The sequence below is a fragment of the Xiphophorus couchianus genome, chromosome 11 (assembly GCF_001444195.1).
Source record: "Xiphophorus couchianus chromosome 11, X_couchianus-1.0, whole genome shotgun sequence".
NCBI lineage: Eukaryota > Metazoa > Chordata > Actinopteri > Cyprinodontiformes > Poeciliidae > Xiphophorus > Xiphophorus couchianus.
The window spans coordinates 21,394,679-21,407,766 of record NC_040238.1 but is presented as its reverse complement, the minus strand read 5'-3'; the positions used below and the strand labels follow the sequence as shown (position 1 = coordinate 21,407,766).

At 36.6% G+C, this 13,088-nt stretch overlaps 1 protein-coding gene across 8 annotated transcripts in view; it reads right to left on the bottom strand.

The window, feature by feature from the left end:
• The window catches only part of LOC114153120 (unconventional myosin-XVIIIa-like), an 85,405-nt gene that overhangs the window by 59,099 nt on the left and 13,218 nt on the right, over window positions 1-13,088 (bottom strand). For 3 of the 8 annotated variants that reach the window (XM_028031452.1, XM_028031453.1, XM_028031457.1), the window contains 11 exons: window positions 12,322-12,399; window positions 12,068-12,139; window positions 8,097-8,156; window positions 5,828-5,915; window positions 5,371-5,477; window positions 5,099-5,275; window positions 4,735-4,945; window positions 4,495-4,637; window positions 4,121-4,221; window positions 3,314-3,377; window positions 3,078-3,222 (listed from right to left, as the gene is read on the bottom strand). In XM_028031452.1, the coding sequence (XP_027887253.1) occupies window positions 3,078-3,222; window positions 3,314-3,377; window positions 4,121-4,221; window positions 4,495-4,637; window positions 4,735-4,945; window positions 5,099-5,275; window positions 5,371-5,477; window positions 5,828-5,915; window positions 8,097-8,156; window positions 12,068-12,139; window positions 12,322-12,399 (1,246 nt within the window). The remainder of the gene's footprint in view (window positions 1-3,077; window positions 3,223-3,313; window positions 3,378-4,120; window positions 4,222-4,494; window positions 4,638-4,734; window positions 4,946-5,098; window positions 5,276-5,370; window positions 5,478-5,827; window positions 5,916-8,096; window positions 8,157-12,067; window positions 12,140-12,321; window positions 12,400-13,088) is intronic. The other 5 variants (XM_028031451.1, XM_028031455.1, XM_028031458.1 and 2 more) reach the window with 3 other exon arrangements.

Here is a 13,088-nt window from a genome sequence, read left to right as displayed (position 1 = left end):
TTAACATTTTGTCATCTTACATCTTTCAACCTCTTTTATTGAGATTTTATGTGATAGAGCAACACAATGTGGCAAGTAACTACGCAACATTTTATTAACTGAAAATCCATCATCTGAAAATAAAAAGAGAATGACAAAACAGTAAACCTACCAATACCATCAAACACCTAAACTGACAAGCCTGGCCAGGAGAGTGCAAATCATAGAAGCAGCCAATAAAGCCCATGTTAACACTCTGGAGGAGCTGCAGAGATTCGCACCTCAGGTGAGAGATGACTAACATGGAGGAGTGGTGATAAGATAGCCACTGTTGATAGAAATCCATTTTCAGTTTATCACTAGCTAGAGGCACTCTGGTGGGGCGGGAGGGGGACAATGCATGACACATTTTTCAGATTTTTACTTGTAAAGAAAATTATGCATATAAAGATATGCATAGCTCTTCAGGATGAAATCAGAAAAAGTTCAAGGCGAGTTAATATTTTTGCAAGGCACTGCAAGCAGAGCTGATGATAAACTGTAAAAAAAAAAATTAAAAAAAACATGTCTGAACCATCACTGAAAAGAAAATATAACCTTGTTCATCTACAAGTTTAAAAAAAAAAAGAAATCCACCAGGGGAATAAACACAATCAGTGAAGAACAATTTATTTACTTGATGGGGAACTTCATTTGGGAAACACAGGCGTTCTTTCATACTTTAATCTATTAAAAATAATGATGACATCCAACACAGTAGTAAAAAACTGCAGTTATAATCCACCATGAACTGGTATCTTCTAAGTCTTTTGACAGAGAATAACTTTGGGGATTACACACAGAAAAAAAAAAAAAACAGTGGGCTCTATCGGTTTCATCACTGCGACAGAACACTTGCGTGCATCTCCTAATGCGTAGCAGAACGCTTGTGGAGTCAAGCAAAGACTTTTAAATATTTGCTTTGAATGATAGGCGGCTCAATCAGGAATTATTTAAGACATCAAAAAAGAAGAAGAAGCTGGTTTTGTCATCATAGCCTTATTTTACAGGGTCAATACAGGTATGGAGGGAAAAGGTTTTAAAAGGTGAAATATGTCCATCTGTACACATGTGCTTCAACAACAGCAATTATGGGGTAAACCTTTTCCAATTAACACTTGTCAGATAAATGGATTGACAGTACAGTAAAGACAAAAGCAAGCTCCTTTTACATGGCTCCTGAAATAGCTATGGATAAACAGAGATCATTGCTGCCCTCTTGTGTTACAAAATGAGGTTACACTGCTGAAAAACTGATTTTAGAAGTGCTCTGGAGCAGTCAGCCGAGGCAACAAACATGTTTTCAGAAGTGCAGAATATTCTAATGAATAAACATAACTTTTGAATGTGTATAAGTCAAACTGTTTTCACTGTGTTGCATCTATGGTTCTAGAACTTTATCACCATACAGCACACCTTATTAAGAAGAATAGCTCTGACAAAAACCTTCCCAAATTCAAATGTCATGCTAATCAGAAGAACATTAGTTTGATTCTGCATTCACAGACAATATCCAGTACTGGGAATGTTTTAAAATTTGTCCCTAATGGTGTTATAGCGCCATCAGAAAGATTGGTAGCCAGCTGGAGGATATCACTGACACTAATTGGGCGAGCTAGTCTGCATAAGCAACTGTGCAGTAACCCTGTGCAGACGTAATGAAGGGTGAAGAAACATTTCAAAAAACACAAGATACTTCACCCCGTGCAGACTGCTACTATGCAGTCTTTGTGACTTTAACGTTTGATATGTTCAGTGCATTTTAATGACACTCATAAAAAAAACATATTTTGTAAGATCAAATCCTAAAGACTTAGACTTCCATTTGGATATGATCATTTTATTCAATTTCTAAGACCCTATGAGGATTTGATGCAGAGGACAGAAATGTAAAAAATATCAAAATTAGATTTTTTTTTTTTTTGTCATGTTACAACCATATATTTTACTAAGATGGTGTCACAGACCATTTCAAGATAGTCCATAATTGTGCATTTCAAGTAAAAAACCTGAAAAGTGTTAGTCAGGAAGAAGAAAACCATTATTGAAGTCTCTTTTTTTTTTTACCAAAAGCCATGTAGGGAATATAGGACAAAAGCCTAACAGGACAAGGTATTCAGACCAGATTAGGCTGAAGATATTTTGTAATTTTCTCTTTCAAGAAAGAAAAAGAACTAGGAATTTGTAGAAGAAGATTAGTGCATTTTCTTATATTCTCTTAAACCTTCTCCCTCTCCTCTATCCTTACTTTTCTATTTCCCTGTTAACTTTTTCTTCCTTTCTTTTTTTCCTCCCTTTTCCATCTCGATGCGATTGAAGTGAACCCAAAACAAACTCTAATAGTTTTTCAGTAATAAAGATCAAATAGAGCATTACAGTCAATGGTGTAATATCCATTCTAATGTTTATGTTAACATCTGCTTCCACTATTTCTGAAAGACATAACCTAATCAGTTGCAACATGAATTGCTAATGTTTTGAACAGTTTCCCTGCCATTTCATTTATTGTTGCAAATTGTATAAGCACTGTACACCAGGGAAAAAAACTTGAAACAGTCAAAAGAAAGCCAGCATAACATTCACACAGCAGCCATAACCCTAAGATGTCATAAGTATGCAACTAGTGTAGATATTCAATTATTTCTTCACCTTTTCATATGCAAGTAGTATTAGTTGTAAGGCATACATTTCCCCAACAATGTGATATTTCATTTGGGGCTGCAGATTGGTGAAGCTCAGTGTAATGATCTGTGCATTGTGCAGCATCTCTTTCTAAGTGCAAATGCATAATTCAGCTGCCTCGGTTACATCTTTCTTGCATCACACAAGTGACGGTTTCAAAATGCAGCCTCAACATTGACACATCAAGTAAAATGCTGCTGAAAAAAATAGCAAATGGAGGAGAGGAATGGGGGCTGAGGGGTGGATTACAAACTCAAAGATTTTTAATAGTTCACACACTGCTATGATTATCATTATTACCACTAATAATGATGCCACTATGAAGGGGAAAAATGTTTTTCGGGGTTTTTTTCTTGTTTGACGTAAATAAATCTTACTCTTGGTAGCTCCAGCTGCTCCGAGATGATAGATGGCCCCAAGAACCAGCCAGAGGGCCCGCTGCTCATCCGCAATGATCCCAAGGACCTTCAGGGCTACTTGCAGTTTGGAAAACTGCTGAGAGGCCCGCTGCTTATCCTCTGCCTAACAGATTTTTATAAAGATTACTTCGGCTTTATAAGAGGTCAAAGTAATATCTTCAAAGGCCAATCTCCACTTGCGGGGCAGCATTTACCTTATTCTGCGGCGTGATTCCAAATGCATTGTTGTCAGCAAAGTGGTTGAGGTGCAGCTCCGTTCTGATGGGGAAAAAAGATAAGGAAATGACAGCTGACAGAATATTATTGAAATACACCATGTAGAGCCCTGCAAAAGTATCCAAACCCTTAGACTTTTTCACATTTTGTCATATTCTAAACAAAATCTTTGATACATTATTTGGGGGATTAGATGGACCAACACAAACCAGTGCATCATTTTTAAAATGGAAGGTAAATGATACTTAGCTTTCATGCACACACTTATATTTACAAAGTATTGGTCAATACTTTTTAAAATGACTTTTCCAAAAGTTTCCCAAATGAATGACAATGTTACTGCCTCATTCAGTGTTATATCCATTTTTTGTTTTCCACTTCACATAAGGGTATTGCATGTAAGGTGGAATATCTTGGTATGTTTGTCAGTTGTTCCATACTCTTTCCATTTTTAGAGTATTATTGGAATATTGCTCTGTGAGATGTTCAAAGCATGGAGAAATTGTTTTATAACCTAATCATGTATTAAAGCCGACAACTTTCCTTTTATTATTATTTTTCAAAAACTATGTTATCTTTTGTTTACAGCTAAATACTCCTTTGTGTTGGTCTGTCACAAAAAAATTATCAAAACCACATAGCAGTTTGTGGTTCAAATTTATAAAAATGTGGAAAAAGCTCTAAAGGTGCAAATAGTTCTGGAAGGCACCATTTGTGTGTCACAAATTAAATACAGAACAGAGCAGTCTTGTTATTTTAATTGGCTAAATAGCATCAATACTGACCTAAGAGCACTATCTACTCCAGCCATCAGGTAGTAAAACACGTTGAAAGTGGACTCCCCTTCTGGTCTCCTCGTCACCCTCATTTTCTCTAAAAGCATCGTCTGTGAAGTCACAATAAAACCAAGTTGACAAAATTATCTAAAAATCAATTCTTTGTACACATGTAGCACTTAATTATAGATCTGAATGGAGTTTGGCTGCAGTAAAGTGTCAGGAAGGTTTTTGATTAATGCATCGATTTTGCAATTCGTGCAAAAACCAAAGAAACAGCTAGAACCACAACAACATGAATTAAACAAGGAGAATACAAAAAAGAAGAAAAAAAACACACACAAAAATTGGTCTGCTTTTTCTCCCAGTGTGTTTGTGCTTACCTGGATAGAGGCTGATGTCACCAGGCCTGCCTGGTCGAAATCCAGGGAAACGATGTGGGAGAAGCGACTTGCGTTCCCATTAAGGGAAGTCGAAGCATTTCCAAAAGCCTCCAAAATTGAATACACTGCCTGCCATTTTTCTGCTAAAATGAACCAAATTGAAGTGCTGGTAACTGGAAGAGCTTAACAAAAAGTAATTGACAAATAAAGCATAATTTGAATACATCCTTTCCAACTTACTGGAGAATGATTTGTTGGTGCTTCCAGCGATGGTAACCAGGTACTGGATGATGTGCTGACAGTTGGTGGTCTTGCCACTTCCACTCTTGCCAAGCAAGACAATGGACTGATCCTGACGAGTTGTAAGGAGGCTTCTATAGGCAGCCTGCGCCAAGCTGTAAATGTGGGGTGCTGTGTCTTCTTTTCTGCAGCCTTTGAACATCTGCATGACCTGGACAGGAAAAAAGATGAGAACAGAAATAGGACTCATGTTCACACAGTTGAAATAGGATGTTCAACTCACAGCGCATCCATTTCAAGCTGATTCAGAAGACGTGCATGCATTTAAAAAATAAATTAAAAAATAAAAAACACTGCTGCCTACCTTCTCAGAATACATAGAGGGGGCACTAATTGGGTTAATGACCACCATGTTGGGCCCAGCGTGGGCGTGCAGGAGGTTGCTGCCATAACGCTGCCGCAGTGAGTGCATCACGCTCGACTCGTTCAAATATTGCAGAGAGGCCAAGTCCTCCACTCGGTCAAACAGCGGCGGATTTGCCTAGAGTTCAACGGCAGAGGCGGTCACACACACACAAATTCACCAAGAGCCTTTGATTATGGATGAGGCTAAGAGTTGATGTGATGATTAAGTACCTTCTCTACATCATCTTCATCCACCTCCAATAAAGATCCATCACTCTCCAGGCGGATTTTTACCTTCCCCTCTGGCAGGCTGTCTGCCTCCGTCTTCAAGAGAGTGGCTGCATTACCACAAATTAGGAAATTCATTGAATGTGACATCTGATCTGGACCTTCTCTTTCATGTCACATGGCTTAGGGCAGTTGCATATATTTTAATAATGCATGAGATTCAATAAAGCATAACATGCATGTTGTTTTGAGAACACTACAGTGAAATACATTCGGTCTGAGGTAAACAAGAGCAGTCAAATTAATGGCAATGTTTCTAAAAGCATTTTATGTGCTTCAAAACACCCACATCTGTACTTTTCGCAATCAAATGTCACCACATGCCAACTGGCAGGAGAGGGAGTTTAACATATCTATTCATCATAACAAATGCAGATTTAAAAAAAATAATAATACAAACCCAGAGAAAATCCATCCTTGTGGACAAGCCATACTTTTTCCGTTTCATACCAGGCCTTTTCTGCCTTCAACTGTTCCTCTGTCTTCACCTGTTAAAGCAAAACAATCAGAAGGAGATGTGTGTTTATAAACAATGTTCAAACATTAGAAATGTCAAAATCTAAAATAAAAAAAAATTATTGCATTTTTTATATTTTGGAACACACTTTGGTGTGGAAGTTGTTTACTGAGTGAAGGCTGAGTGTAGGTATTTTCATCAACAGTATGCTACTTTCACATACATTCAGAGTCAGGACAGAGATATTAGAATCTATTAAAAAGGTTACTGTTATTTCTATGATATACTAGAGCATGCCTGTGGGTTTTTAAGATTGACTTTAAGAACCAGCAAGAAGGCAAAGTGTATTACAGCAAAAGGTGTTTCTTTAAGAACCAGTGTCCTGCACGTTTTAGATGCTCCCCTGGTTCAACACACCTCAATCAAATAAATTATTTATTGAAAGCCTCTGTAGAACTTGAAGAGAAAACTGAGGAGGTAATACTGACATTAATTCAGCTGCCGCAATCTTGTGATGATTTCACACCATTTTCACACCGTATTAGAGTCTCATGCGAGCATTAAACACACCGTAAAGCAGAAGCTCCTTCATAAAAATCTGTTAATGATCCACAGGAGTTGTGTTTGTTTTTCATTTTTGCCTTGGAACATAAATGGCTTAAAAACCATGAAATATTACTTTGGGTAATATTGGTTACTCCCTCTTGTGTCAAATCTCTACCCTGGTAATTTGTTTTTACCCCTATAAAAAAACAATTTCCAAGAAAAGATTTTGATAGTGGAATCATCTATTGTTGCTCTGTTTTCTTCCCTTTTGTGTTAAACAACTCTCTTTCATGGCTTTTGAATATCTCAGGGAAAGGACTTCATTCTTATGCAAAGATATGGAGAAGTAGTTAAAAAAACTAGCTACTTTAAAAGTGCCAATAGTTATTAGAAGACACTAAAAACAGCTTGAAATGTCAACTCTATGATAACTTGCTTCTTTTTTTAAAAAATAATTAAATCTCATTTCACAGCTACTGTTCTCTCACACAGTGTGACATCACCTCTTCCCCACATGTAAATGTCCAATGTATGCTAACGGTATGAAGGAAATTTGAATGTTGTTCTTCATTTTTATGTTATAGCTGTTAAAGAGAAATTGCTGTTGCGCAAAAACACAAACACAGGAAACTGGCCACAAAATTCATATTGGTGGATCTGTAATTAATATACTCTACAGCAGCATCTCTCCACTGATATTAAAGTACCTGTATGATTGGAGAGCACTGGTCTGTTTTCTTGTTTCACAACCTGAGTCCATTATTCAGTAGCCTTCTACAAAATCATTTCAGTTTTTATGGCTTATCTTCCAATCCAAATTTAACTCTGTGTTTACTAAGTGTTCACTCAACTCAGTCAGGATTAATATTACATCTTCCCTCTGAAGACATCACAGGCAGAAGGCAAGATGAGTTTTTTTTTTCCATCCACACCAAGAACATTACACACAGTAAAACACCCTGCTTTGATTGACTAAAAGAAACAGAACCGAGTACAAGCAGGTCAAAATGTCAAGAGAAAAGTCATGCACAGAAAGCTACAACATCTAGGGGGGATTAAATGAAATAAACGCAATAAATACTAAATATTTCGGCTTCTCTCTCTTACAGTTTGATATAGCACAAAGTTGAAATCCACATGAAATAAAACACATTTAAAATATTTGTATTGCTTCTTTCTTCAGATATAAAGATCATGTTTGTCAGAATCTGGTCCAACAAGGACAAAGAAAAACTTATTTTTCACAGAGTTCTTGCAATAAAAGACATCATTGCGTTATCCAGCCATTACAGCTGTGTACTTATTTTGCATTTAATTATATACTCTTACATAAGAATAGTGCTCATGTTGTAAAGTGCAAAGTGCCTCCTCAGGAAAGTGGAGCTGACCATTAAGCTCCAGTTGCTTTTATTTTTTACCAGAAAAAAAATTATAAATGAAGATCCAAAAAGCCGTCAGCTGGACATTTAATGGATATATCAACTAATGAGTTCTTACTTTAGGAGGAGAAACTTGAAAAGGGAGTGCTTTAGTGAAGTTCCGGGCTTTTAGGTGGTAAAACTGCTTTACAAAACACTGCAACAGTTTCTGCTTAATATGTCAAGAACCAAAACAATATAATAAATCATGCAATCAGCACTGCAACCGGCCGTAGTTACGGTCAGACCTTAGTTGCAGCTAAGTGTGCTGCCTGAAGGATGGCCACTGGGTCCTCAATAATCTTGGACTGGAAAAGGGAAGAATTATAATCGACAGGTAAATGTCACATTCATTTGGAATCACCAAAATAGACCCAAATGCACAGCAGTGAAACAAATAATAGTGGATTATTGTAAATAATTAAAAAATAACACTTTAACAAGAGCAACAAAAAAAAAAAGAAATGCAAGAAAATGCAAATGACTCTGATAGGATTAGATGCTAAATTGAGCAACTCCTGTAGCTGGTGTTCAAGTACAAACTCATCTATTATTCTGCCAAGTACATATATATGCAACAGATGCATTAATTTGAGATGAGATGTCACTCTGGGTGAAAAACAGAACTCTCAATGTTAATATCTGCTGGTGGAAATTTTCAGCTTAAAACAGTCCTAACCAAAGATCAGCTGGTCAGAAAAACCCACCCTGTTTACTCTCGCCAAACAAAAGTATTAAAAATACAATGAAGACATTAAAAATAAATTTTAATTTCCTGCCAAAGACATGAGGGGAAGCTTTCCACAGAATGTCATTTGTACTTGCTTTGGCGAGGTTCCATCAAACTGGCGAAAGAGCAAATTGATCAGCAGAAGAATCTGTTTTTGGTTGTTCATTCTGGGCTATGCTAGATTTGGAAATATTGACAGCCTTTGCCAAGTCTCCAAGCTAGTTGTGCTAACTTACGAAAGATGCTGAAATATCTACTCTGAATCATTTGTCTGTTTTAAATAAGTAAAACCCATTTTTTGAGCAACTGCTCTACTGCACACAGCAAAATTTCACTTGTGCTTCTAAAATACATCATTCATAACTCACAGCTGGAGGGATAGAGAGAAATATTTGTAAAGCTTATAATTATAGTTTCTAAAAAGAAATATATTTTTAAAAAAGGAGCAATCAGAGAAATCTTTACAAAGCCTTTTATTTGAATATCTGTCACACTGGTTGTATCATCACTAATGAATCGGTTCCATCATTGGGCTTTCTGCATGAGTACAGTGAAGCACTCAGATAAAGTCAAAGATTTTAAACTTTGAAGACAAAGTTTGCTTGGAAGAGAAAATATCTTTTGACACACACCATGTGATTACAGAATAAACCAAAAGATTTGGCAAAAGATTTTGTCTAAATCAAGTGGAACTCAGAATGATTTGATGCACCACCTGAACACTGAGGCTTCAGAACTAACAACTTCAGAAAAGTTGTACTATTTTATTGAAAGATATTTTCCCAGATTATAAGAATTTTGGGTGTAACTTCTGTTGTTTCTTACATTAATTCTATTTTCTTTAGCGTTGCAGTTCCTTCTCTTACAAACAGTCTCATGTTTTGGACAATTTCTTTTTCCAGATCTCTATTATAGAGGGACCAAATATATAACATCTTGTGGCATGATTTCCATTTGAAACATTTCTACTTTGTTTGCAACTACGTCTGATTTGAATAAAAAGTTTGCTTGGAAGAGAAAATATCTTTTGCCACACACCATGTATAATTCATGTATCGTAGGAGGTCCATAACCTCGTCTATTGTTTTAACTGACAGCTCTCGTGTCGAAGAAATACTTTTCATAAATCAGCCAGGTGCAGCTGCTCATTAAGGCCTGCAAGCACTTGCTTATTTGCATAACAAGAGTTTTGCGAGTATTTGTTTTAAAAATGCAAATTACACTGTGAATTGAGGTTTCATCCTCTGCTTGATCACAAAAAGTAAAAATAATACAGGTTATAAAAAAACTTACAAAATTCTTTGCGCTCCATTCTAGAAACTTTTTAATTGAAACAACCTGTCTAATCTGATATTTTATTGTTTTACAGTGTAAAGAAATGAATAAGCATGTACTGTATATTGAGATTGTGTCTGTTTTACTTTTTGCTTGTAAGATTTTTTACTACATTAATTCTGAAAATATCCTTTATCTCACACATCAATCTGATTAAATAAGACTGTGCCATTTCCAGCTTAATACTAGAAATACTTAATGCACATGTGCATTCCAAGATTGTACAAAGTGCAATATAAATCAAACATTACTTGCCACAATGTAAATATAGCCTTGTTGACACTTTCTTAAACCTGGTCAAGAACCCTAGACAGGAGAATTCCAACTGCCCCTCCTGACTCCCATTGGTTTATGTCACATTAGTACTTTTCAAGCCTCTGCACAAACCAAGAAAACAGCAGGAAGTCAAAGACAAGCAGGCAGGCAGGGTAACATAGACCACAGAGGGGTCAGTGGAGGAAAGCATGCTTTAACTCCAGCACTCAATGTCCTAAGGAGTGCACTGAGCCCACAGTAAAAGCAGCCATACCTAAGAAACTCTGTGGCCTCTGGGCCTCTAACCATGCAGAGAGCAAACAATAAAGGAGAAAGGCAGAATCCAGTGGCCCACAAAAAAGCAAAAGAAAAATCTGACTTTAGAACATCACAGGAAAAAGAAAAGATACACAGAAAGGGCTCTTTGCACTTTAGACACACAGATAACTGCTTGCAGTTCATGGCCATAACATCCAGAAGTGGCAAAATAGTTAAATCACTGTAGTGTAGCTACTTCACTAAAATACATAATACAATACATTTGATACAAGAGATGTTACAAAAGAATGACCAACAAGTAACAATCCAAAGATTATCAGAATCGCTCTCATTTTCTCCCATTTTATCTAGTTAGCAAACCGTAACTCTAGAAAGCATTTACACTTAGCAGTCAGAAGTTTAATACAATCATCATGGGCATGAAGACAAAAAACTTGGGGTGTTTAATAATGCATTTAACAGTTTGTTTTTCATAATTGGTTGATCACAAGTCACTGATTTTTAAAAATCAAGACTTTGGTGAACAAACCTGAATTTATTATGGAGAGAAACCACATACATTTTAGAATCATCAATAAAATTTTGATTTAATTGCAGGTCCATATTTATTTCTAATCAGAAATGGTAATGTTCACTTAAACTACTTGGTGTTGTGCCACAGACACACCTTTTGAAAGCAATAGTATTCAGATAATACTGACAAGCCTGTTGTCAGTCTGGTGCAAATAGAATTGATACTATGACCACCATGTTTGACAGCTGCTAAAGTGCTGACCCCAAGGAAAGCTTTGAGGGTCGGGAAAATGATGTAGGAATGGTGTGTGACCAACAAGAAACAGGATTTAAAAGCGTAAACAATCATTAGAAATCCTTTCCGACAAGAAGAGGTGAGACATATACTTTAAATTTGAGGCACTGGCTCATCTAACAAGCCAGTAATTCGCCATTATTTTGTTCCCAAAAGAACGGTACAGAGACTTCCAAGCCAAGTTATTTTTGCATGGTGCTGATGTCAATACCACACAACAACTCCCGTGCTCCCCCACTGTCGACTTTATTTTGGAAAACTCACAGCTGTGAAGAATTGTGCAAATTACCGTTATAAAAGCTGTTCACATTAGTGCTGCTTTCCAAAAAAAATAAAAAATATACAAAGTTTGATAAGTACATTGTGTTGATGTGCTTAACTGTAAGAAGAAAACCAAAAAAATGACAAGGCCAAACCTAACAGCCACCCCAAACATTTTATGTCAATAATGTGACAGCTCTGTGTTACAACTTACAACAGCCCCTCTCTGCAGCATAAATATTATATCAAATATTTAAAGTGTCCAAATTTATCCAATATCCATGCCTGTGACATGTGCATGTAAACTTTTAACTGTAACTGTGTGATCAAAAATTGGCAAAAATTATAGGTTCATATTTTTGGTGTCAGGATTCAGTAACAGGAAACTTATATGACTTGTGTCCTTTGGCAGAGTAACTCCAGAATCTGAAAACTTGTCAGAAAAATTGCCTTCCATCTGGATAAGCAAGCAGCAGAGTCAAGCTAGTAATCAGAAAAGCCCAGACCAAGCACGCCAAATAAAGACCAGCAACAGGGCAAAGATAAGTTACATTATTGCCGTCTAGAGTGAAGATCTTCCTGACACGCTTGTGGTCTTCCTCAGAAGGAATCAGCTCAGGAGCCTAAAATCGAGTAGCAACAATTGCAAATCCATAGCCAGAAGGTAAAGTTAATGGACCAAAAGAAACCCATGTAACTGTCTGCTGGAAGAAAAACTGATAACTGATAGTAAATAGAAGAATATGATGAACAAGAAAAATATGTTGTACTTTTAAATGTGAAAAGCACACACTGTAATGTGTACCTTTGCAGTAGAATTGTCCTGTGCAGCAGGGGATGGTTTACCGTTGGGCACCGCAGGGGAGCAAGACGTCTCCTTTACCTTACATCATTTATGCAAATATTCACAGACACACAGAGAAAAACATGCGCACACAGAGATGACATTAAGATGAGGCGATGGCAGTACACTTGACAATTATGTTTCAGTGTGCATTCTATTTTAACCTTAGTCTAAAACAGCTACCATCAACTACTGCTACTCCCATATAATTTGGTGTTCCGGTTGATTCAATCAGGAAATGAACATGGCTGTTAAAGAAAATTGCTTCATTAGGAGGTGCAGTTAAGGAATAAAATGGTTCGCAGCTTTTATCTGTTTAGTATCAACAACAATTTGCTGCTAATTTCTTGAGGGTAATTTAAAAAAATTTAAACAAGCCTTAGCTGAACATGCAGGATGTTCTTCCCAAGGAACCAGAGCGGAGTTTATCGAAATTAGCTCTTAAGAAGTCATAACGGGACAAGAGCTGCGAAAACGAACACATTTTTATTTTTCCTATTTATGCGCCTGTAATGACCCTACTTAAAAAATAAGAATTCATCAAAACTTTAAGAATTAAAGCAATTTAAGGATAATGTTGGACGTAAAAATAAAAGAGATCTATTTTAAATAAAGCCTTCTAAACTGAATCAACACTGCATATCTATTGGCCGCTGTAGCCCCCAGTATTCAGCAAGAGGAATCTATTAAAAAGATGTGAACTGGACTTAAGACTTAATAAACTCTCT